We start from the raw sequence: 27,191 nt of genomic DNA, 5'->3' as shown, positions 1-27,191 counted from the left end.
ACACCTCTTCCACATTCTTTTCATATGGAAAGTGCTACATGCTACATTAGACGACTGTCAGACTGGGACTCTGCGTTTACACCCCCTTCTCTTTAACACTTCATTCCTGACTCCTCCCTGTGTCTCAGTCTCTCTCTCGCTCTCACTGTGTTTCATGATGTTATTGGAGAGGTAGAGCAACTGAGTGTCTCATCAGCAGGTCTTTCGAGAGAAAACATGAACACACACACTATATTGTCTAACATGAACAAACACACGCCCAGTATATTGTCTAACATGAACACACACACACCCACCCACCACATTGTTTAACACACACACACACACACACACACACACACACACACACACACACACACACACACACACACACACACACACACACACACACACACACACACACACACACACACACACACACACACACACACACACACACACACACACACACACACCACATTGTCTTGCTTTGTGATGCTGGGAATAAAAAAAGCCTGATACTTAGTATTTAGTCATCAACGGTACAAAAAATAATTGCTAGTCTCGGCCACTGATCTAGGATCAGCTTATCCTCTCCAAAGCCTCATCTAAGAGTAACTTCATCCTAGTCCTAACAGCTCTCGCCACACACTGGTTTACCTCTGCATATCAACATGTTCAAGACATGACATATTACAGGAGTAATTTATTGTCAACGCCAGCGGTTCCATAGTAACATTAGAACATCTATTAGAACTGATAAGATCTGTCCAGGACTTCCATGTAATCCGGCTTGGTACTGAGTCTCATTCTCAACTCTCGCGGAAACTCTGAGTTCTGGCTCTGATTACTACTGCTTGGCCCCGTGTGCGCTGTCATTGTAGTAACTACGAGTGATTGGCTGGCTCTAGTTTCCTCTTTGGGTTCGGGGGGCTGAGGGGGTTGTGGAGGGTGGGGATAGCGGGGTGGTGGGGGACGTGTATACCTGTCCGGCAGGTCTCGGAACTCTGGGACGGCGGCGGACATTCCAGAGATCCCAAACAGGCAGTCAACCAATCCCACCTTGGGGGTGGGGCCCTGGCTGTCTATGACCGTTGGGCAGAGGGTCCCGTTTCCACGGAGATCTGAAAGAGGGGGTCCCACTGCCCCGGCAACGGTACTGATGGGGGGATGGGACACCTCCATGTTACACTCTCGCTCTCTCTCTGCCACAAAACGATAGTGTCCTTCGCTCTCTCTCTCCCCCGCCGAGGGGTATCTTCCCACGTTCCCTTTCTCTTTAGAAGCAGAGAGCTGCTTCTGTTGTTGCCATTGCTGCTTCACCACTGAACCATCCTCATTCTTATAGACTGGGCTACTGCACATGTGTGTTGAGGGACTGAGGTTAGGGTTAGGGCCAGGGACGACGGGGAGGATGCTATCGTAGACAAGGCTATGCTGCAAGGCAGACAGAGGAGGAGGAGGGGTCTTCGGTACCGGTAACCTGTGGTGCTGCTGCTCGGTGAATATCCCACATTCCATCTGGATCCCGGCCAGAGCCACCTCTCCCTGCCGCCGGAACGGCAGCTTGTGCCGCCTCCTCAGGGCATAGGCGATCAGCGCCGCTGCCGCAAAGAACGCCGACACGAACAGCACCAGCAGGCTGAGCACCAACACCGACAGAGGGATGGAAGCCTTGGTGATGGGACCCAGGGGGCCATGGCCTGGCACGGGGTAGCCCAGAGAGAAATCACCGTCTGGGGCTGTGGAGCTGTTCCACTCCCCCTGGTTCTCCACCGTGGCCTGGTGGGTGTCCAGGTCTGGACAGAGGAGGTCCAGGGAAAGAGAGCGAAGGTCTGTACCTACAACAGAGATACACAATGAAAAGAAAGGCACTTTCTTTAAGTCACTGAAGTACAACAAACCAAACAAATATAGGAACAACAGTGGAAGAGCCCCATGCATTCACCTACACTGCACACCTGTGTGGAGGAGTGTCAACTTCACACATCCATGCCAGACATCAACCACATTGAAGATACGCAAGGACCTCCCTTCACTGGCCAGAGAACACAAGAAGAGGGAGGCCACGTTCACAGCAAGTTCCCAGCAGGAGCCCTCCCACCTTTTGAATACTTATGTAAATGTGATATATATATATTTATGTATTTTAGAAAATAGAATATATGAAGGAAAATACATTTTAATTGATTAAAGGTTCATTTTGTGCCTTTGTGTAGCTGAAAAGGTCCCTGTCCCACTATTCAAACACCATTCAAGGGAAGTGGGACAGTACTATAAATCTGACATCATAAAATAACGGTTTATATGAGTAGTTATATTTTAAAACACCACCAATAACTATTCATTTTAACACCAAAAAGATAGATTGTTGATTAATAATTGACGCCACACTAACCCCAAAACAATTTTCGTTCACAAAACATTCAGCAACAACCCAAAAGCATTAGTTGTGATTGGGTTGCAAAATGACCATAGTACAGTACCCTCCAACACACATGTACCACTACACCTGATGTCCCACTAATGCAGACATCTCCCTAAGCCTGTTAAGAGATTTGACTTAGTCATACATTTTGTTTGAGACACTTATTTATATAATAATTATAGGAGCCACCTCCCATTTCTTATAGTCCCACACTAGGATTCTGTAGTCCCATGGCGTTTAATGTTTAATATAGCTAGAGGACTTGTAAACACTGTGGCCATTGAAAAAGCTGTTACATGATATCAAATCAAATCAAATTTGTCATGTGCCGAATACTGTGAAATGCTTACTGACAAGCCCTTAACCAACAATGGAGTTTAAGAAAGTAGTAATACATTTTTTTTTATAGTAACACAATAAAATAACGAGGCTATTTACAGGGGGTACAGAGTCAATGGGGGTGCAGGTTAGTCAAGGTAATTTGTACATGTAGGTAGGGGTAAAGTGACTATGCATAGATAATAAACAGTGAGTAGCAGCAGTGTAAAAAGAAGGGGGGGGGGGGTTAATGCAAATAGTCCGGGTGGCTATTTGATTAACTGTTCAGCAATCTTATGACTTGGGGGTAGAAGCTGTTATGGAGCCTTTTGGGCCTAGACTTGGCACTCTTTTACCACTTGCCATGCAGTAGCAGAGAGAACAGTCTATGACTTGGGTGACTGAAGTCCTTGACCATTTTTTGGGCCTTCCTATGACACCGCCTAGTATATAGGTCCTGGATGGCAGGAAGCTTGGCCCCAGTGGGCCGTACGCACTACCCTCTGTAGCGCTTTATGGTCAGATGACGAGCAGTTGCAATACCAGGCGGTGATGCAACCGGTAAGGATGCTCTCGATGGTGCAGATGTAGAATCTTTTGAGGATCTGGGGACCCATGCCAAATCTTTTCAGTCTCCTAAGGGGGAAAAGGCGTTGTCACACCCTCTTCAAGACTGCCTTATACAGCACATTGAGTGTGGTCTTAGGGTCAGCATTGGTTTGTGGCGGTAAGTAGATGGCTACGAAAAATATAGATGAAAACTCTCTTGGTAGATATTGTGGTCTACAGCTTATCATGAGGTACTCTACCTCAGGCGAGCAATACTTCGAGACTTCCGTAATATTAGACATTGCGCACCAGCTGTTTTTGACAAATAGACAAATAGACGTCTTACCAGACGTAGCTGTTCTGTCCTGCCGATGCGCAGAAAAACCAGCCAACTGTATCATTTCCGTGTCGTCGTTCAGCCACAACTCTGTGAGACATAAGATATTACAGTTTTTAATGTCCCGTTGGTAGGATAGTCTCGAACGGAGCTCATCCAGTTTATTCTCCAGTGATTGCACGTTGGCCAATAGAACGGATGGTAGAGGCGGGTTACCCACTCGCCGACGAATCACAAGGCACCCGGATCTGTGCCCTCTTTTCTTCATGCGAATGACGGGGATGTGGACCTGGTCCAGGAGCAAGAGTATATCCTTCGCGTCAGACTCATTAAAGAAGAAAATCTTTGTCCAGTTCGAGGTGAGTAATTGCTGTTCTGATATCCAGAAGCTCTTTTCGGTTATAAGAAATGGTAGCAGAAACATTATGTACAAAATAAGCGAACAATGCGAGGAAAAACCCCACAAAAAAGCACAATTGGTTAGGAGCCCAAAAAACGTCAGCCATCCCCTCCGGCACCATTACCATGATACAGCCTACAGTAGCAGCCGATGTGTAGTGTTCAATGGAGGCACAGATTCCATGAGACTTTTGAAAACATTCACCTTTTTAGCCACTTATCCTTCAGACAAGTGCACTATATATACAAAAGTATGTGGACAACTCTTCAAATGAGTGGATTTGGCTATTTCAGCCACATCCGTTGCTGACAGGTGTATAAAATCGAGCACACAGTCATGCACTCTCCTTACTGAAGAGCTCAGTGACTTTCAACGTGGCACCGTCATAGGATGCCACCTTTCCAACAAGTCAGCCCCGCTAGAGCTGCCCCGCTAGAGCTGCCCACGGTCAACTGTTGGTGCTGTGATTGTGAAGTGGAAACGTCTAGGAGCAACAACGGCTCAGCCGCGAAGTGGTAGGCCACACAAGCTCACAGAACGGGACCGCTCTCTATCCATATAGTCTTTTTTCCATTTAATCAAATACTATGGAAATACCCCACACCCTTTTCCCTTCCTTTCATGTAGCATTATGCCATTTATTATTCATTCATCCTTTACATTCAGCACATTATCCCGGTTATTTCCTAATAAATCTGTTGTTTATAAAGTATCTACTCTTCTCCATGAATGCCTTGCCTTGTCATTTAACAGTACTCAATTTCCTTCAGATAGAATCATGTGAGTTGTATTTATCCCGTGTTGCTAAATGATATATTCTTTCTGACTCAGAACAAACAAGTGGTGCCCGATTAATGAATTCACATAGACACTCCTTTACACCTGGGAAGTGTGGGAAGCGTCAAGGGGAGAGGAATGGTGAATGGTGTGGTAATGTTAACTGTGCTAGAAAAATAAATAACGATCTGCACACTCTATATATACAGTATATAAACTCCCAGTCATTTATTGGGTAAAACACCAATGTTTCGGCAGATGTTCGGTAGCCTTCAGATGTTGCTGTTTTACCCAATAAATGACTGGGAGTTTATATGTATATAGAGAGTGTGCCCCTCTCTTTATTTATTTTCGTAGCTTACAGTTTATTCGCCGTTAGTCAGCACCTCTACACAAAATAATGTTCTCTGGGTGTGTGCCAGCTCATGCTTTTTATTAGAATGTTAACTGTGCTGCCATGAGCCTTAGACCCCGGTACCTGTGGTCTCTTCTGGTGAGTGACAGACCACCTCCCCCACCACCACCATCGCACTCAGGCCCTCCAGCCAACGCTTCAGAGGGGCCGCATCACACCGGCACTCCCATGGGTTCTGCTGCAGGTCCACCTGGGAGGAGATGATGAGAAAATGTGGCTGATGCCATACAAAATGAGGAACATCTGGACTAGTCCAGTTAGATGCTCTAGAATCCCCTTCACAGACAGACTGACAGACACACCTGTGCCCATACACGTTACACACACACACCTATACCAATATACACCGCCCCACTACACACACCTTGTCTGCACACACACCTAACCCCCTACAAACACCCCTCCCTTCCTCCTCATACCTGCACCAGTCCAGTGAGGTGCTCTAACACCCCCTCTACAGGCAGGCTGAGGAAGTGGTTGTTGCGGAGGTTGAGGCGAGAGAGGGAGATGCCCTGGAACACTCCGATAGGAAGTGACCTCAGCAGGTTGGCGTTGAGGAAGAGCAGCTGGAGAGACGGCATGGGGCTGAATGCTCCCGCCTCCACCACACCGATCTCATTGTACTCAAAGTACAGATACCTACAAGGAGACATGATCATACAGGACCCAGGAATGTGTGTGTGAGTGAGTGTGTGTGTGACAGTCAGTCCTACCTGAGGTTAAGTAGACCCAGGAACATGTGTGGGCTAAGCCTCTGCAGGTTGTTGCCGTTCAGGTAGAGACTCCTCAGGGTCGGCAGGCTGGAGAACGCTCCCTCCTGGAGAACCAGACAGAGAGAAAGAGCGAGAGAGGGGAGAGAGACAGGGACAGAGAGAGACAGGGACAGAGAGAGACAGAGGAAGAGAGAGAGAGAGGGGAGAGAGACAGAGAAAGAGAGAGGCAGAAAAAGAGAGAGAGAAAGAGGGACAGAGAAAGAGAGCGACAGAAAGAGAGAAAGAGAGCGAGAGTGAAAGAGAAGGTAAATACAGGGACTTCATGTCCATTGTGCCACAGGTCCCCTCAATGTTATCCAGGTGTATGCTGAGATCCAGGTTATAGGCCTAATGTTTTGTTGTTTACTAATAATTAAATCATAGATATCAAACTTGGCCATCAGTGCTCCCCGTGTATGACGCCTCAGGCTAAAGACAATCTGAACCCTATGAGATCCTACGCCTAAACCTGAATAAAGGAGATCCTCTCTGGCCAACAACAACCTGAATAAAGGAGATCTCCTGGCTAATGACAACCTGAATAAAGGAGATCCTCTCTGGCTAACAACAACCTGAGTAAAGGAGATCCTCTCTGGCTAACAACAACCTGAATAAAGGAGATCCTCTCTGGCTAACAACAACCTGAATAAAGGAGATCCTCTCTGGCTAACAACAACCTGAGTAAAGGAGATCCTCTGGCTAACAACAACCTGAATAAAGGAGATCCTCTGGCTAACGACAACCTGAATAAAGGAGATCCTCTGGCTAACAACAACCTGAACAAAGGAGATCCTCTGGCTAACAACAACCTGAATAAAGGAGATCCTCTCTGGCTAACAACAACCTGAATAAAGAAGATCCTCTGGATAGTGACAACCTGAATAAAGGAGATCCTCTGGATAGTGACAACCTGAATAAAGGAGATCCCCTGGCTAATGACAACCTGAATAAAGGAGATCCTGTTGTTTCCCAGGTGAAGTAGATCCAGACTGGAAAAATTCCAGAAATCTGACTTATAGATCCGCTGGATGAGGTTGCCGCTGAGGTACAGCTTCCGTCCGTTGAGGGGGCGTGGCGTAAGCTGGGACACATTATGGAAGCCGCTCTCCTTACAGTTGACTGTCAACCCTAGGTCTGGAACAATATACTGAATCAACTTTATTTGTACAGCTTTTTTTCATACATTTCAGCCCAAAGCGTTTTGCATTGAGAACATATGCAAAGCTAGTCTCAGCAGTATGACATCATCAGACACAATGGGGCGACTTCCTGTTTACAGACAACAACATAATTCATATTTGTCACTGGTCCCTAGTGCAATGATTGTCCCTGTTAGTTTGTGTCCCTTGTGGCTTGCCCACATTGTGAAGAGTACAATAGTAGCAGTCTTGGCAAATTCAAATCTTGTTGTTGTTTATATCTGTTAGCAGGAAGTCACCCTGCTGTGTGTGATGATGTCACACTGCTGAGCCAAAGAAGTCCCATCCAAACTGTACCTGAGATGTGGAGGTTACAGGTGCACCCCAGAGGACATATGATGGGGATGGGGGGGCGAGTCTGGTACCCTGCGATGGGAGGGGGCTGGTTGGGGAGGAGGCTACGCTGGGTGGGGGGTGTCCTGGAGGGCCTGGGACGCTTAGTGGGCCGAGGGGACCTCTCTCTCCCCCTCTGCTCCACCGATGATGAAGAAGTCGACGAAGATGAGGTATGTGTGTTCTGATGGTGAACCATGGAGGACGGCTTGGTGGGTCTGGGCCTCCCAGGCTTGGGGTTCGCTTTTGGGTTAGAGGGCGGATGCTGAGGAGGCTGTACCCCTCCGTGCTTCTCCCTCTCTCCCTCTTTCTCCCCCTCTCCCTCCACCTCTCCGGCACACAGTTCTTTGCGTGGTATCTCCCTCAGGTCTTTCCCGTGCAGGTGGAAGGGGTATTCGCAGGTGATGTCCCCCACCACTGCGGTGTAGGGGATGTGTCCCAGCCAGGTCTGCAGCTGGACAGCCTCACAGCCACAGATCCAGGGGTTCTCCTCCAGCTGGAGCTCCATCAGGCTGCGGCCCACGTACTCCAGGGTCCCGGCGTAGGCCAGGCTCTTCAGACGGTTCCCCCGCAGGTCCAGGTGGGTCAGAGACACAGATCTGGGGGTGGAAGGGATCATTACGGCTGGGGTCAATTCCATTTCAATTCAGGAATTAAACTGAAATTTCGAATTGAAATGGAATTGGTGATCATGTTATTGAAGAATAAGGAACATGACTGATACATGTTATAGATGTGATTGAAAACAACTTTTTCAGACAGTTACCTTGGTCAGAGTGAGAAACAGACCCATGATGTGGACATAGTGCAGGGTTATTAAGCAGGTAGATACCTGAAGAGGTGAGGAGGCAGAGCAGGGATCAGGTTGTCGTTGAGGATGAGCACTCGTAATTTAAGCAGGTAGCGTAGCGCCCCACTGTCGATGCGTTTGATGACGTTGTAGTCGGCCTGTAGGTAGAGGGGATAGAGGGAAAGTCAAAGTGTTCAAATGTGACATTTTGACACAAACAGGAACTCATCAGGCTCAGGAGATCACACATAACTTATTGATTATCGTTGTCACAGTAAGTATGGATGAGGACTAATTCCAGGGATTATTGATGAGGATTGACCACAGTGTTTATTGATGTTTCTAATGGGTAGTAATCATGTCAGGCCTACCTGCAGGTACTCCAGTGCCTCCAGGCCAGAGAAGGTGTCGTTGCGGAACACCTCCAGCTTGTTCTCGTGGAGGTAGAGGCGTCTCAGTGTCCCTAGACCATGAAATGCCCCGGCACGGATGTCCTGCAGCGCGTTGTTGCCTAGGTTTATCGCCACGGCATTGCTATGGTGCAGGAAGCCGTTGCTATAGAGACGCCTCAAGGAGTTCCTCTGCAGGTTGAGCTTGAAGGGGCGGAGCCAGGACTGAGACACCTGATTGTTTGATTGATTGGTTGGTTGGTTGGTTGGTTGACTTTATTTAATCATATACAAATACATATATGCCAAAGCAGAAACAGTGCAGTAATGCAGTACAGTGCAGAACAGGGCTGTTTATTAATATACTACTGCAGTATGTATATTATAATATGAAGTACATTAGATTAAGGTAATGCAGTGCAGTCACCTGGCTGGCGTTAGTGAAGCCCCGCCCATCACAGTGCACGTGCAACACGCCCTCTTTGACCTCGCACGTGCACGGCTCGAAGCACGGTTCGTCCACCTCCTCCTCCGAGCTGTCCACCATAGGGGTGTGTGTGGAGGTGGGCGTCGGGGTGTGTGTGTGAGTGTGTGTCTGGGTCGGGGTCACACAACCCAGGACCACCACAGACAGCAGGGAGAGCCACAGCATCCTACCTCCTCTGCCTTCAGCCCAGCCCAGGGCAGCGGCACACACCCACCCCTCACTACACTGCATACAGAAACACACACATGGCTACTGTTAAATGGGATCCTATCAGACCCAGCCCAGGGCAGCGGCACACACCCACCCCTCACTACACTGCATACAGAAACACACACATGGCTACTGTTAACTGGGATCCTATCAGACCCAGCCCAGGGCAGCGGCACCCACCCACCCCTCACTACACTGCATACAGAAACACACACATGGCTACTGTTAACTGGGATCCTATCAGACCCAGCCCAGGGCAGCGGCACACACCCACCCCTCACTACACTGCATACAGAAACACACACATGGCTACTGTTAACTGGGATCCTATCAGACCCAGCCCAGGGCAGCGGCACACACCCACCCCTCACTACACTGCATACAGAAACACACACATGACTACTGTTAACTGGGATCCTATCAGACCCAGCAGAGTGATGCTTATGCATGTCCCTTTGTTTGTGAACTACTGGCACCGTCGCGTTAAGGCTAGTTGAGAACAAGTTCTCATTTGCAACTGCGACCTGGACAAGATAAAGCATAGCAGTGTGAACAGACAACAACACAGAGTTACACATGGAGTAAACAATTAACAAGTCAATAACACAGTAGAAAAAAGAGAGTCTATATACATTGTGTGCAAAAGGCATGAGGAGGTAGGCGAATAATTACAATTTTGCAGATTAACACTGGAGTGATAAATGATCAGATGGTCATGTACAGGTAGAGATATTGGTGTGCAAAAGAGCAGAAAAGTAAATAAATATAAACAGTAAGGGGATGAGGTAGGTAAAATTGGGTGGGCTATTTACCGATAGACTATGTACAGCTGCAGCGATCAGTTAGCTGCTCAGATAGCAGATGTTTGAAGTTGGTGAGGGAGATAAAAGTCTCCAACTTCAGCGATTTTTGCAATTCGTTCCAGTCACAGGCAGCAGAGAACTGGAACGAAAGGCGGCCAAATGAGGTGTTGGCTTTAGGGATGATCAGTGAGATACACCTGCTGGAGCGCGTGCTACGGGTGGGTGTTGCCATCGTGACCAGTGAACTGAGATACGGCGGAGCTTTACCTAGCATGGACTTGTAGATGACCTGGAGCCAGTGGGTCTGGCGACGAATATGTAGCGAGGGCCAGCCGACTAGAGCATACAGGTCGCAGTGGTGGGTGGTATAAGGTGCTTTAGTAACAAAACGGATGGCACTGTGATAAACTGCATCCAGTTTGCTGAGTAGCATATTGGAAGCTATTTTGTAGATGACATCGCCGAAGTCGAGGATCGGTAGGATAGTCAGTTTTACTAGGGTAAGTTTGGCGGCGTGAGTGAAGGAGGCTTTGTTGCGGAATAGAAAGCAGACTCTAGATTTGATATTAGATTGGAGATGTTTGATATGAGTCTGGAAGGAGAGTTTACAGTCTTGCCAGACACGTAGGTACTTATAGATGTCCACATATTCTAGGTCGGAACCATCCAGGGTGGTGATGCTAGTCGGGCGTGCGGGTGCAGGCAGCGAACGGTTGAAAAGCATGCATTTGGTTTTACTAGCGTTTAAGAGCAGTTGGAGGCCACGGAAGGAGTGTTGTATGGCATTGAAGCTCGTTTGGAGGTTAGATAGCACAGTGTCCAAGGACGGGCCGGAAGTATACAGAATGGTGTCGTCTGCGTAGAGGTGGATCAGGGAATCGCCCGCAGCAAGAGCAACATCATTGATATATACAGAGAAAAAAGTCGGCCCGAGAATTGAACCATGTGGCACCCCCATAGAGACTGCCAGAGGACCGGACAGCATGCCCTCCGATTTGACACACTGAACTCTGTCTGCAAAGTAGTTGGTGAACCAGGCAAGGCAGTCATTAGAAAAACCGAGGCTGCTGAGTCTGCCGATAAGAATATGGTGATTGACAGAGTCGAAAGCCTTGGCAAGGTCGATGAAGACGGCTGCACAGTACTGTCTTTTATCGATGGCGGTTATGATATCGTTTAGTACCTTGAGCGTGGGGTGAGGTGCACCCGTGACCGGCTCGGAAACCAGATTGCACAGCGGAGAAGGTACGGTGGGATTCGAGATGGTCAGTGACCTGTTTGTTGACTTGGCTTTCGAAGACCTTAGATAGGCAGGGCAGGATGGATATAGGTCTGTAACAGTTTGGGTCCAGGGTGTCTCCTCCTTTGAAGAGGGGGATGACTGCGGCAGCTTTCCAATCCTTGGGGATCTCAGACGATATGAAAGAGAGGTTGAACAGGCTGGTAATAGGGGTTGCGACAATGGCGGCGGATAGTTTCAGAAATAGAGGGTCCAGATTGTCAAGCCCAGCTGATTCGTACGGGTCCAGATTTTGCAGCTCTTTCAGAACATCTGCTATCTGATGTGACAGTGATGAGGGGTGGTCGTTTGACTGCGGATCCGTAGCGGATACAGGCAATGAGGCAGTGATCGCTGAGATCCTGGTTGAAGACAGCGGAGGTGTATTTGGAGGGCCAGTTGGTCAGGATGACGTCTATGAGGGTGCCCTTGTTTACAGATTTAGGGTTGTACCTGGTGGGTTCCTTGATGATTTGTGTGAGATTGAGGGCATCTAGCTTAGATTGTAGGACTGCCGGGGTGTTAAGCATATCCCAGTTTAGGTCAAAACATCATTTTATATAGTTTTATCAGCTATATGAGTTATAGTGCTATATTTAAGCACTAAGGTGCGAGGGGGTATGGTATATGGCCAATATAACATGCTAAGGGCTGTTCTTAGGCACAACGCAATGCAGAGTAAATATTATTATAAACTGGGTGGTTCGAGCCCTGAATGCTGTTTGGCTGACAGCTGTGGTATATCAGACCATATTCAAAAGGTATGACAAAACATTTATTTTTACTGCTCTAATTACGTTGGTAAACAGTTTATAATAGCAATAAGGCACCTCAGGGATTTGTGATATATGGCCAATATACCACGGCTAAAGGCTGTATCTAGGCACCCCGCGTTGCGTCATGCTTAAGAACAGCCCGTAGCTGGTATATTGGCCATATACCACACCTCCTCTGACCTTATTGCTTAATTATAATATAATGATAGTTTATAGTATATATATTTATATCGGAGTTATAGCACGGTTCAGGATACATAATGCTTCAGGTTCCATACCAGACAGTGACGTGGAAAACACCCATTACATTCATCAACAAGGAACTAACAACAGCAATCCAAGGCCATTATAATACATTAGGTTGATTACCATGATAATACAGCAGATAGCATGAGAGAGGATCTGAAGACCTCTTCGGGACATAAGAGGCTGCTTTAAAATCGTAATGACAGTCAGAGCGATGCTGACAATAAAATAATATGTTATAAACACAGGGCCGGATGGATGAGAGGAGAAGACTGCACTCGAAAACAAGAGATGCAATATGCTGTCTTTAACCTGGAAAATTACATCAGGAGAAGGAGAAATCAGGAGTCTCTCTTTGCCTGATTCATGTAACTTGGAGGCCACCATGCAGAAGGTAATGGGCTACTAATCAGAAAACAATAACAATCAGAAGCTACTAGCTAGTTCAATTGCTCCTGCATATAGACAGACACAGAGCCGGCTGGCTACTGGACGAGATTAGTTTAGAAGCAGCTAGCACACACTGAAGAAGGCCATGATAATGAAGGTAAAAAAAATGTTTTAAATAAAAGATAATGCAATGATAACAATAACAGTAATTACAACAACGATAATGCAACAACAAGGATAGTGTAATAAACGCGGGGATAATGTTACAACAAGGATAATGCACTAAATTGCAGTGGTAATGTAACAACAAGGACCATGTAACAAAAATGTTACGATAATGTAACAATACGGATAATGCAATAAAAGGTGATGATAAGGTCATGATTTGAATCAGTGGCTGGGAAAATACTGCAGTACGATAAACAGACAACCCGAGATGAGATGTCAGGGAGAGGTGATTTTGGAATGAGAGGAAGAGGACAAGGGGGGAGAAGAGGAGAAGGGGAGTGGAAAAGAAAGGGGGAGAGGATGATAGATATGAAAAGAAGAGTGGAGAGCAGGGAAGATAAGATGGGAGAAGGGGGAAGTGAAGGAAATAGAAGATTGGAGTGAGGGGGAAATGAGCAGAGGAAGAGAGGGAGCAGAAGAGAGAGAAAATAAGAGGAGAAAAGAAAAGAGAGGACTGAGGGTATTGTGAAAAGAGGAGAGGAGGAGCAGAATGTTGTGCTGAAGAAAGAGGATTGATTGCGTAACCATGAGTAACCGTGAGTCAGTCAGTCAAGGCTATATCGTGTCTCTCTTTCTCTCTCACTCTCTCTCACACACAGACACACACACACACAGACACACACAGGAGAGCTCCAAGTGAAACAGCTCAAATCTATTGATATTGATTGTATCAAAAGCCTTCCTTTTCCCTGCACACAGTGTTCCCTGGCTGGAGAGAAATAGAAGGAGAGAAAGAGAGAGAGAGTGTGTGTGTGTGTGTGTGAGAGAGAGAGAGGTTTGTAGATTCAGTGGATAAATACATGCAGGTTTGTATTGAGTGGATAAATACATGCAGGTTTGTATTCAGTAGATAAATACATGCAGGTTTGTATTCAGTAGATAAATACATGCAGGTTTGTATTCAGTAGATAAATACATGCAGGTTTGTATTCAGTAGATAAATACATGCAGGTTTGTATTCAGTAGATAAATACATGCAGGTTTGTAGATTCAGTGGATAAATACATGCAGGTTTGTATTCAGTAGATAAATACATGCAGGTTTGTATTCAGTGGATAAATACATGCAGGTTTGTATTCAGTAGATAAATACATGCAGGTTTGTATTCAGTGGATAAATACATGCAGGTTTGTATTCAGTAGATAAATACATGCAGGTTTGTATTCAGTAGATAAATACATGCAGGTTTGTATTCAGTAGATAAATACATGCAGGTTTGTATTCAGTAGATAAATACATGCAGGTTTGTATTCAGTAGATAAATACATGCAGGTTTGTATTCAGTAGATAAATACATGCAGGTTTGTAGATTCAGTGGATAAATACATGCAGGTTTGTAGATTCAGTGGATAAATACATGCAGGTTTGTATTCAGTAGATAAATACATGCAGGTTTGTATTCAGTAGATAAATACATGCAGGTTTGTATTCAGTAGATAAATACATGCAGGTTTGTATTCAGTAGATAAATACATGCAGGTTTGTAGATTCAGTGGATAAATACATGCACGTTTGTATTCAGTAGATAAATACATGCAGGTTTGTATTCAGTGGATAAATACATGCAGGTTTGTATTCAGTAGATAAATACATGCAGGTTTGTATTCAGTGGATAAATACATGCAGGTTTGTATTCAGTAGATAAATACATGCAGGTTTGTATTCAGTAGATAAATACATGCAGGTTTGTATTCAGTGGATAAATACATGCAGGTTTGTATTCAGTAGATAAATACATGCAGGTTTGTATTCAGTAGATAAATACATGCAGGTTTGTATTCAGTGGATAAATACATGCAGGTTTGTATTCAGTAGATAAATACATGCAGGTTTGTATTCAGTAGATAAATACATGCAGGTTTGTATTCAGTAGATAAATACATGCAGGTTTGTATTCAGTAGATAAATACATGCAGGTTTGTATTCAGTAGATAAATACATGCAGGTTTGTATTCAGTGGATAAATACATGCAGGTTTGTATTCAGTAGATAAATACATGCAGGTTTGTATTCAGTAGATAAATACATGCAGGTTTGTATTCAGTAGATAAATACATGCAGGTTTGTATTCAGTAGATAAATACATGCAGGTTTGTAGATTCAGTGGATAAATACATGCAGGTTTGTATTCAGTAGATAAATACATGCAGGTTTGTATTCAGTAGATAAATACATGCAGGTTTGTATTCAGTAGATAAATACATGCAGGTTTGTATTCAGTAGATAAATACATGCAGGTTTGTATTCAGTAGATAAATACATGCAGGTTTGTATTCAGTAGATAAATACATGCAGGTTTGTATTCAGTAGATAAATACATGCAGGTTTGTATTCAGTAGATAAATACATGCAGGTTTGTATTCAGTGGACTCTAGTATCCTTTTCACACTATAATTATGAGGTTAAACATATTGTGCTGGATCAATATTTCAATAGCCACTATTGAAGTATTTCAATTTGGTCCTCATTGGGTAATGACTGTCTGACCTACAAGACAACACTGTTTACTTCCTCTAGCCACTTGATTGGCTAATAACTCAGGCCCCTCTCTCTCCTGTCACCCTCTCTCATTTTTCATCTCTCTCTCTCACAGAAATCTATTCATCCATCCATCCACTCATCTATCCATTCATCTATGCATACAGAACAGGTGTGGTTAGACCTACTTTGATTTTCTATCGTGACTCTTCCTTCCTCCCTACCTTCCTCTCCCTGTTCTCCATCTCCTGCACCGTGGCGCAAACCAACCAGCAATGACCGCGGCAGCTGCTTACTACAACACATATTCATGTCACATAATCTAAGCGTCTACCTTTCCTCACGAACCCCCTGTCCAACCAGGGCCGATACAGAGCTTTCCCTGCCCGGCGCAACCCGGCCACTCTTCCCTAGAAACAAAACGTACCATCCAAAACCAAGACTATGGAAATAGCTTTATCCATACAATAATGTCAATTAGTAACATTACTGGGCACAATTGTAATTATAGAATTAGTGCGTGTCCAAATAGTCATTAATATAACCTATTAAGGCACTAAATCCTTGGCATTAACGCAAACCATTTATATTCGCCTTTGTCTGCCTCCCCCTTCCCCTCCCACTAGCGCTAAGAACCATACAGCGGCAGTGGGGAGACGGGGTCTTTACTCACTCAGGTCCCGCGAAGAAATCCACGAACAGCCGATGGGAGACTTTATGCGTTGGCTGTCGACATGTCTGTTTGCTTTTCAGCTGCACTCTTCCTTCCCTCTCTCCTTTCCTCTCCTGGAGCGGTTGAGGCGGATGGGGGGAGCAGAGGGAACGTGACAGGACTGCAATGTGGGTGAGCGAGAGAGAGAGAGAGAGAGAGAGAGAGAGAGAGAGAGAGAGAGAGAGAGAGAGAGAGAGAGAGAGAGAGGGGGAGCGCGCACCGCTTCAGAATGCAGGTCTGTTCCCCTCTCCAGCGCTCAACAGTGCTGCCCGCGGGAACTCAGCTGCGGCGCGGGACTGCCACCGAACACGCGCATGATGCTGCGCGGATTGGATGACTTGTCTCTCCATTTTTGATAACCGGGTAGCCTAATTAAAGTACAGAAAATGAAGTAGCCAAAAGGACAATAAAAGAAAGAAGGAATGAGTGGAGGGAAGTGGGAAACTGGGGAAGTATTCGAAGAAGAAGCTAGTTTGGATTTAGTGCCATGCTTCATTATATTTGACCGGGCGCGCTCATTTGGCGCTCTAATCAAGTCAGCTGATTTGCCATATCTGTTTGTTATTACACAGGCCTAAAGGAAACCAGAGTAGGTCTATAGGGCTATAGGGTAGGTTACTTCGCTCAGAAACAGTTTAGTACTAGAGCGGTGGATCCTGCATTCAATGTAAATGTAATCGATGTCCATTGGGCTATTTGTAAATAAGGGTTTAAACGTAAAAACGGGTAGGTCTGTAAAAGTGACCAAATATTCTTCGTTTTGAATTATTCCTCAATCGAGGGCTGTTGACGGATGACACCACGCAGATATTAGGTTACCTAACCTGTAGGCCTAGCGGGCTATCAACTGTATCTTCACATGCACCGATGTAAAGCACCCTACTCAGGCCTTCAGCTTTACCGACAATAATTAATCATCTCATTACTTTATTCATCTTTGCTCATGCCCTTAAGCACCAACAACGGATTTCTAGAGAACCGGTGTTTTAGTTACCATGGCGACCCGCGCCAGCCGGCATCCTTGCAGCATCCTTGCACACCTCGGTAGACTGACTTATCTTCTGCTCTTCTACTGTACTGTATACACATAATCTACTGTATAGACTGGTTGTACACACACACACACACACACACACACACACACACACACACTCACACTCACACACACACACACTGGTTAATAATAAAAAGTGGAATTGGGCTCGAACAATAATGTGCAGGAATACATGGAGAAAGACTGGCCATAATAGCCAACATAGATCAATGCTACCCCATCGTAGGCTAAGACCAGAGTGCGCTCTATTCCCGAACGATCCCCTGGAGGAGAGCCATCACCCTGCGTGGTAAAGGGGTTGCCATGAATTTGACAGTAACTTCAAAGCAGCTCATTGGCAAGTAAGTTACTGTATTTCATATTGCAGTACATCTACTGTAATCTAAATACAGAATCAAAGCAAGAACTGTGGAATGACACAGTACAATACCGTAGAATAGACTGTATTATACAGTAACAAAGTAAATGCCACTGTAATCGTAATGACTGAGTGAATGAATTACATTCATTGAGGGGAGATGGGGTTTCTAATTCACAGTATTTTATTGTAATTACATGTAATTGGTGCAAGCAGGTTACAGCATGTCAATGAATATATCTAGAGGCCTTATTAACAACGGCTTCCAAACTGGCAGCCACTAAAAGGCCAAACAGACCAACATGACATGGCAGAATGCTCAACCATTAATGTGTGCTGGCAATCCAATCTGTCCCCTATACATTTAAAACTGACAGGGCTCTACTACCGCATACCAATTAAATTGGCACAGCACTCCCACTAACAGGTGCAACAAACATAGCCTCTGACAAGGCACGCCTCAAAATATGTTATTGAGCCCAGAACTAAAATACCATGCACCCACTAGTGTTCCTCAAAAAATGTGCGCTCCAAAAATATGGAAATACAGCAAATCTTTCCCTGGCCACAACATTTTCCCACTATGAACCATAATTTTGAGTATGCTGCAGTAAAATGTTTCACAGAACTGTACTGTTGATAATGCCCAAAATTACCATATAAATTACCGTTTTATTTTACAGTGTGGGCCTAACAGCACATCACAACATGTACATGCAGGCCTGGCCTACATACCGTTACAACCATTTCCAGTTCAATTTCACGTTGATCTCAGCTTACATTAATGTGAATTACCTACGGGTAATGGAGTAGTACTGACCTCTATCTATCTCTCTCGCTCTCTTTCGCTCTCTCTCTCTATATATATCTATATATACGTCTCTCTCACTCTCTCACTATGTCTCTCTCTCTCAATCTCTCTCTCCTGACTGAGATAAAAAAAAGTGGAATCTTTTCTCGTAGATGTTTATCAGAGAGAGAGAGGAAGAGACTGAGGCACTTCCAGTAATGTCAATGTGTCTGTGTGTGTATTTGTTTGTGTGTGTGTGTGTGTGTTAGATGATGGTTATAGATTTCAGAGCTCTCAGGTGCATTAGTGTATGATAACAGTTTTCCCACAAAGCTATAATGCACAAACAATGGAAACACACACACGTACATTCACGCACACACACACGTGTACGCATACACATGGTATAGGATCAGATACAGTGCCTTCGGAAAGTATCCAGACCCCTTGACTTTTTCCACATTTTGTTACATTACAGCCTTTTCCTGAAATTGATTAAATACTTTTCCCCCTCATCAATCTACACACAATACCCCATAATAACAAAGAGAAAACAGGTATTTGGAAATATCTAATTTGCATAAGTTTTCAGACCCTTTTCCATTGATCATCCTTGAGGTGTTTCTACAACTTGATTGGAGTGCACCTTTGGCAAATTAAATTGATTGGGCGTGATTTGGAAAGACACACACCTGTCTATATAAGGCAAAAACCAAGCCATGAGGTTAAAATAATTATCTGTAGAGCTCCATTGTGTCGAGGCAAAGATCTGGGGAAGGGTACCAAAATATTTCTACACCATTGAAGGTCCCCAACAACACAGTGGCTTCCATTCTTAAATGGAAAAAGTTTGGAACCACCGAGACTCTTCCTAGAGCTGGCCACCTGGTCAAACTGAGAAATCGGTGGAGAAGGGCCTTGGTCAGGGAGGTGACCAAGAACCTGATGTTCACTCTGACAGAGTTCCTCTGTGGAGATGGAAGAACCTTCCAGGAGGACAACCATCTCTGCAGCACTCCACCAATCAGGCCTTTATGGTAGAGTGGCCAGACAGAAACCAATCCTCAGTAAAAGGCACATGACAGCCCATTTGGAGTTTGCCAAAAGGCACCTAAAGGAGGCTCAGACCATGAGAAACACGATTTTCTGGTCTGATGAAACCAAGATTGAACTCTTTGGCCTGAATGCCAAGCGTCACGTCTGGAGGAAACCTGGCACCATCCCTACGGTGAAGCAAAGGGTCTGAATACTATGTAAATGTTATCTTTCATATTTTTTTATACATTTGCAAAAATGTCACAACTGTTTTTTAATCAGCATTATTGGCTATTGTGTGTAGATTGACCAGGAAAACAAAGGGAACAAACTAAGGAACAGACAGATATAGAGGGGGCAATCAACAAAGTGAAGCAGTCCAGGTGAGTCCAATGAGTGCTGATGCACGTAATGATGGTGACAGGTGTGCGTAATGATGGGCAGCCTGGTGCCCTCAAGTGCCAGGGAGGGGAAGCGGGAGCAGGAGCAGGCATGACAACATTGTAATAACATTTTTGAATATTAAAATTAATTTTACAATGGATTTCACAATACGTTAAGTCTGTGCCCTCTGGCCACTACTCTATTACGTCACAGAGGGCACTCAACATGTACTGCAATGACACAAATGACTAAAATAAATTGTCATGGCTTTCCATCTACCATTTCATGGGTTGAGAGCTATCTATCCAATAGTACACAGAGGGGCTTCTTTAATGGAAGCTTCTCTAATGTAAAACATGTAAAGTGTGGTATTCCGCAAGGCAGCTGTCTTGCTCCTTTACTGTTTTCTATTTTTAGTAATGATCTACCACTGGCATTAAACAAAATCTGTGGGTCTATATACGCTGAGGATTCAACATTATATTGTCTGGAACCACAGCTAGTGAAATCACTGCAACCCTAAACAAAGAGTTAGACTATAATTTGTCATGGTCCAGGAATATTGATTCAATTGTTGTAAAGATGTTGAGAGGTATGTCTGTGATAAAGAGATGATCAGCATTTTTAACATCACAGTCAAACACAAGTTCTGCAGGCTCTCGTTTGATCTAATTTTGACTACTGCCCAGTGAGATGGTCAAATGCTGCAAAGAAGGACCTAGAAAAGCTGCAGCTGGCCCAGAACAGAGCAGCATGTCATACCCTTCAATGTACCCAAAGGTCAATGTGAACAATATCCATGTTGGTCTCTTTTGGCTCAAAGCTGAGAGATTTACTGCGTCAATTATTTTTTGTCATACAGGTCAACTGAACAGCAAACCTGATTTAAAAAAATAAATAAAGCAACTCCTCACAGCACAACACCACTCCCCATGTGACCTAATTTCTATGTGTATGTACTGACATGTATGTGTAACTGATAGACACACTCACAGACGCACGCTTTAGTTGTAGTTTTTAAAATATTTGTTTATAAATAAGTCTGTAATGTCTATGTTCATTTTTTTAATATATGTAAATTCTAAAGTATTTTTGTTTGTCATGTATTTTTTTTGTTATGTGTCAGACCCAAGGAAGACTAGCTGTCACCATTGGCGTCGCCTGTTGGGGATCCTAATAGAAATCATAAAGGGAGCCAACAGAGATGCTAATCAGATACCTCTGTCTATTCTCTGGGGGTAGTGCTTTGCATTGTGTGTGTGAGTGTACTTTATAGACTGTTGGAGGAGCCTCTAAAATAGGTAATCTATTTATACTTTGGTGTTAAGAGCTGTCCAGCGCTGAAATTGACTGCATTACTTCCATCTCTTCTCTCCCTCTTTCAAGTTATTTTCTCTGCAATGTTAAAACTGACAAATACCTCGTCTTTCTTTCTCTCTTTCCCTACTCTCCTCTTCTGTGGACTCTACCCAGCCAGAGACAAGACACTCTGCTCTGGCTTCTACTCACCTCTAGTCTCTTGCATTTGGTTCTGGAACACACACACACACACACACACACACACACACACACACACACACACACACCAGCTAATTAATTAAACCTCCTGCTTTAATTAGGGTTTTAATCAGTTGCCATGGGAACCTTGGCCCTTAAAATCTAAAGTCAGACTAAGTACATACACACACACACACACACACACACACACACACACACACACACACACACACACACACACACACACACACACACACACACACACACACACACACACACACAGAGAGTTTACAAATATAATATAAATAAATAGCATAGAATTACAGAGTAGACTGTATTTTTGTAAGTATTGTTGTAAGAGTCTAATTTGTGTCTCTGCAAACGGCCCAAAAGCAAGGTCATGTCTTAAGCAGTCGCATGTTACCGAGGTAAAGACAGTTTCAAGTTGGATATTCGATGGATATTCCCGCTTTCAAACCTCACTAGCTTTCAAACCACTTGAGCCACAGACTTCAAATAAGTGTCATGATGTTGGAAAAATTGCGCAGAACATTGCACAGTTCTTATTTTCACGATTTGGACATTAATTCGCTTTCCAAAGCTAATAAACAGGTGGAGATGAGAGCAGCATTTTATATTCCAAGTTGAATTAGTTGGGGAGCGTAAACAAAGTACAAACTTTTTTTCATTCAAATTTCAATAGCTCCTTGGTCATGTGACCTGGTGACTTCAAACAAGGTTCAGAATGTCCACTGACTGCCCTTCTATATTACACACCCTTTAGTTTGTCCATTTTCATCTCACACGATTTTACATGAATTTTTCAAAATGTAAAGTTTCAATAGCTCCTTGGTCGTGTGGCCTAGTGACTTTAAACAAGGTTCAGAATGTCCACTGACTATACTTTCATATCGCACACTCTGACGTCTGTCTACTTTCGACCTCATGCTATTAGACTTAAATCTGTAAGCTTTGCAGGCCTTCATTTTACATGCGTGTTAAAAAAAATGTTTAAGTCAACAAATGTTCTATCCTCGCAATAACTATCTTTCACATGGACACTGAAAAGATCCGCAAATGGCTGTATGTGGAATGGATCAAGGACAGGAGAGGTGTTCATACAGAGGTGCTTAAAGGAAGGCGCACAGGTAGGCCTCGTGAAAAACAGTGTTTCATATGCTCTGTTTAATCACAGTAATAGGCAGTGATTTGTCTGTCACAGTCAGCTTGATAACGTGAAGGAATCCTTTTCATAGCATCACTTTCATATACTGTACATTAAGACAAATCCTTCTACGTTGAGGATTAGAACACAGTTTACATAACCTGATGATGACTTGATATTTGAGTGCATTCACAAGCCACCTGCAGACAACTTACAAGATGCAATATTGCATTTGAAGGTTTGTGTTTTCTGATGAAAATAGTTATTTGATGCATGGCCTACTATTTCTAACTGGGAAAATAAATTCCTACATCTTTTGTGAGTAAAATCCTTTTTCCAAAATTGATTTAGGTACATTTTTGTGAAGAGGTATGAGGGTTGTGATTTGAATGATTTAATAGTAAAATCATTTAAAGGATCAATACATTTCTATATTGTTTCCCCAGTATCTGCATGAACCATCAGGCCAAGTGTTTTTGGTTGACCCTGCTGGACAGAAAGAGAAGGAGGAATCGGAACACGCTGCATTCAAATTCAGGTCTTAGTTATTCCATTGTACTGGATCTAATACATATTAGCATTTTACATACATTCATAAGTGTAATACTTTTTTATGACATACTGTGAAAAACTCTCTTGGCTGCTGGCTCTGTCACTTTCAGACAAGCGCAGAGCAGTCTTGAACCACAGGGGTTCTCTGTAAAGAGACAGTAATCCAAATGGCACAGACACACACCTTGACTTTCAATTGGCACCGTTGACCTGTATGTATTCTCTCCTGATTGGCTCTGTGGTGCACAGTCTGACAGTCTGATTAAAGTGCCAGAGGTATGAGGAGAGACATCCTCCTTTGTATTTATGGGAACAAATATTTCCTAACACTTTGGATCCTATTCTTGGACAGTTAGAAGACACAATGCATCAATGCAATTTTGTTTATTACTAATTACTGTCCATGAGTAACCTCAACCTTGTGGGTCTGTGGGTGTTTGGGCCAATAAAGTGCCAACTCAATTCTACCACTGACTAGTCTCTCATGCCCCTATGAACGGGGTCACAGGGCAATAGTTTTTCCATCTAAACCAGCCATTTTTTACTTGACACGTAATAGCAGTTTACCAGATAAGAAGTCAAGAAGATCAAAAAGTAGATTGTTGTAAGGGTGTATTATGTCCTGTGCTGGCCCCATTGTCATATCCATTCTGGATTCTGAGTGGTAAAATCATAGCCGAAAAATGCCTCTATGTAAGTGTATACATTTTCTGCCAAGACAGAACTGCCAAAGGGGGTGGAGATGCAATCTACTGCAGAGACAGCCTGCAGAGTTCTGTCATACTATCCAGGTCTGTGCCCAAACAGCTTCTACTTTTAAAAATCCACCTTTCCAGAAATAAGTCTCTCACTATTGCCGCTTGTTACATACCCCCCTCAGCCCCCAGCTGCGCCCTGGACACCATATGTGAATTAATTGCCCCCCATTTATCTTCAGAGTTTGTACTGTTAGGTGACCTAAACTGGGATATGCTTAATAATACCCCGGCCATTCTACAATCTAAACTAGATGCCCTCAATCTCACCCAAATTATCATGGAACCTACCAGGTACAACCCCAAATCCGTAAACTCGGGCACCCTCATAGATATCATCCTGACCAACCTGTCCTCTAAATACATCTCTGCTGTCTTCAACCAGGATCTCAGCGATCACTGCCTCACTGCCTATTGCCTGTGTCAGTAATGGGTCCGCAGTCAAACGACCACCCCTCATCAGGGTCAAACGCTCCCTAAAACACTTAGGCGAGCAGGCCTTTCTAATCGACCTGGCCTGGGTATCCTGGAAAGATATTGACCTCATTCCGTCAGTAGAGGATGCCTGGTTATTCTTTAAAAGTGCTTTCTTCACCATCTTAAATAAGCATGCCCCGTTCAAAAAATGTAGAACCAGGAACAGATATAGTCCTTGGTTCACTCCAGACCTGACTGCCCTTGACCAGAACAAAAACATCCTGTGGCGTACTGCATTAGCATCGGATTGCCCCCGTGATATGCAACTTTTCAGGAAAGTTAGGAACCAATATACACAGGCAGTTAGGAAAGCAAAGGCTAGATTTTTCAAACAGAAATGTACATCCTGTAGCACAAACTCCCAAAAGTTCTGGGACACTGTAAAGTCCATGGAGAGTAAGAGCACCTCCTCCCAGCTGCCCACTGCACTGAGGCTAGGAAACATTGTCCCCACCGATAAATCTACGATTATTGAGAATTTCAATAAGCCTTTTTCTACGGCTGGCCTTGCTTTACACCTGGCTACACCTACCCCGGTCAACAGCTCTGCACCCCCCACAGCAACTTGCCCAAGCCTCCCCATTTCTCCTTCACCCAAACACAGATAGCTGATGTTCTGAAAGAGCTGCAAAATCTTGACCCCTACAAATCGGCTAGACAATCTGGACCCTCTCTTTCTAAGATTATCTGCCGCAATTGTTGCAACCCCTATTACTAGCCTGTTCAACCTCTCTATTGTATCGTCTGAGATCCCCAGAGATTGGAAAGCTGCCGCGGTCATCCCCCTCTTCAAAGGGGGAGGCACTCAAGACCCAAACTGTTACAGACCTATATCTATCCTACCCTGCCTTTCTAAGGTCTTCGAAAGCTAAGTTAACAAACAGATCACCGACCATTTCGAATCCCACCGTACCTTCTCCGCTATGCAATCTGGTTTCCGAGCTGGTCATGGGTGCACCTCAGCCACGCTCAAGGTCCTAAACGATATCATAACCACCATTGACAAAAGACAATACTGTGCAGCCGTATCCATCGACCTTGCCAAGGCTTTCGACTCTGTCAATCACCACATTCTTATCGACAGACTCAACAGCCTTAGTTTCTCAAATGACTTCCTCGCTGGTTCACCAACTACTTCTCAGATAGAGTTCAGGGTGTCAAATGGGAGGGCCTGTTGTCCGGACCTCTGCCAGTCTTTATGGGGGTGCCACAGGGTTCAATTCTCGGGCCGACTCTTTTCTCTGTATACATCAATGATGTCGCTCTTGCGGCTGGTGATCCTCTGATCCACCTCTACGCAAACAACACCATTCTGTATACTTCTGGCCCTTCTTTGGACACTGTGTTAACTAACCTCCAGACAAGCTTCAATGTCAACTCCCCTTCCGTGGCCTCCAGCTGCTCTTAAATGTAAGTAAAAATAAATTTATGCTCTTCCACCGATCACTGCCCGCATCTGCCCACCCGCCTAGCATCACTACTCTGGACGGTTCTGACTTTGAATATGTGGACAACTACAAATACCTAGGTGTCTGGTTAGACTGTAAACTCTTCTTCCAGACTCATATTAAGCATGTCCAATCCAAAATGTAATCTAGAATCTGCTTCCTATTTCGTAACAAAGCATCCTTCACTCATGCTGCCAAACATACCCTCATAAAACTGACTATCCTATCGATCCTTGACTTTGGCGATGTCATTACAAAATAGCCTCCAACACTCTACTCAACAAATTGGAAGCAGTCTATCACAGTGCCATCCATTTCGTCACCAAAGCCCCATATACTACCCACCACTGCGACCTGTATGCTCTCGTTGGCTGGTCCTCGCGTCATATTTGTCGCCAAACCCACTGGCTCCAGGGCATCTATAAATCCTTGCTTGGTAAAGCCCCGCCTTGTCTCAGCTCAATGGTCACCATAGCAGCACCCACCCGTAGCACGCGCTCCAGAAGGTATATTTCACTGGTCACCCACAATGCCAATTCCTCCTTTGACCGCCTTTCCTTCCAGTTTTCTGCAGCCAATGACTGGAACAAATTGCAAAAATCACTGAAGCTGGAGACTCATATCTCCCTTCTCTAACTTTAAGCATCAGCTGTCAGAGCAGCTTACCGATCACTGTACCTGTACACACAGCCCATCTGTAAATAGCCCATCCAACTTCCTCATCCCCATATTGTTATTTATTTTATTTATATATTTGTTTTTTTGCTCCTTTGCACCACAGTATCTCTACTTGCACATTCATCTTCTGGACATCTCACTCCAGTGTTTATTTGCGAAATTGTAATTACTTCGCCACTACGGCCTATTTATTGCCTTACCTCCCTAATCTTACTTCATTTGCACACACTGTAAATAGACTTTTGTATTGTGTTATTGACTGTACGTTTGTTTATTCCATGTGTAACTCTGTGTTGTTGTTTGTGTCACACTGCTTTGCTTTATCATGGCCAGGTCGCAGTTGTAAATGAGAACTTGTTCTCAACTGGCCTACCTGGTTGAATAAAGGTGAAATAAAACAAATAAAAAATACTGTATGTGGGAATGTCTTATGTCCATCCTACATGTAGTGTTGGTACATGGAATATTCCTCAACTGCCTATATCATAAATTGCTATTGCAAATAGAAGTATTATGTTCAACAATTATTTTGACAAACACACTTTGGTGCTTACAATTCGTTCTCTATTGTCATAGATTTGCTTGGCACTGTCATCTGGGATCTTTGTGATATGACTGTCTTTAAGCACGCACTGATGAAACTGTCACTTAATATTTTTTTCCTAGAGGCTACAAACGCTCTACATTTATTCACTCTGTGATAGGGTTGGATCCTATATGCTA

The 27,191-nt window shown here is 44.3% G+C and overlaps 1 protein-coding gene across 1 annotated transcript in view; it reads right to left on the bottom strand.

The window, feature by feature from the left end:
- The window catches only part of LOC110495730 (SLIT and NTRK-like protein 3), an 18,100-nt gene extending 1,533 nt beyond the window's left edge, over positions 1-16,567 (bottom strand). The window contains exons 1-10 of the mRNA XM_036952141.2: positions 16,237-16,567; positions 9,094-9,378; positions 8,649-8,900; positions 8,320-8,435; positions 7,452-8,086; positions 6,899-7,089; positions 5,917-6,020; positions 5,623-5,842; positions 5,267-5,393; positions 1-1,820 (exon numbers count right to left, since the gene is read on the bottom strand). The exon at positions 1-1,820 is cut by the window's left edge and continues 1,533 nt beyond it. Coding sequence (XP_036808036.2) covers positions 730-1,820; positions 5,267-5,393; positions 5,623-5,842; positions 5,917-6,020; positions 6,899-7,089; positions 7,452-8,086; positions 8,320-8,435; positions 8,649-8,900; positions 9,094-9,318 — 2,961 coding nt within the window. The 5' untranslated portion in view covers positions 9,319-9,378; positions 16,237-16,567 and the 3' untranslated portion in view covers positions 1-729. The remainder of the gene's footprint in view (positions 1,821-5,266; positions 5,394-5,622; positions 5,843-5,916; positions 6,021-6,898; positions 7,090-7,451; positions 8,087-8,319; positions 8,436-8,648; positions 8,901-9,093; positions 9,379-16,236) is intronic.
- Between the last annotated feature and the right edge of the window lie 10,624 nt (positions 16,568-27,191).

This window comes from Oncorhynchus mykiss, chromosome 18 (genome assembly GCF_057628025.1).
Source record: "Oncorhynchus mykiss isolate SJ-2025 chromosome 18, ASM5762802v1, whole genome shotgun sequence".
Classification (NCBI taxonomy): Eukaryota; Metazoa; Chordata; class Actinopteri; order Salmoniformes; family Salmonidae; genus Oncorhynchus; species Oncorhynchus mykiss.
The sequence above is the reverse complement of the archived record's forward strand: the minus strand, read 5'-3'. Positions and strand labels throughout refer to the sequence as shown.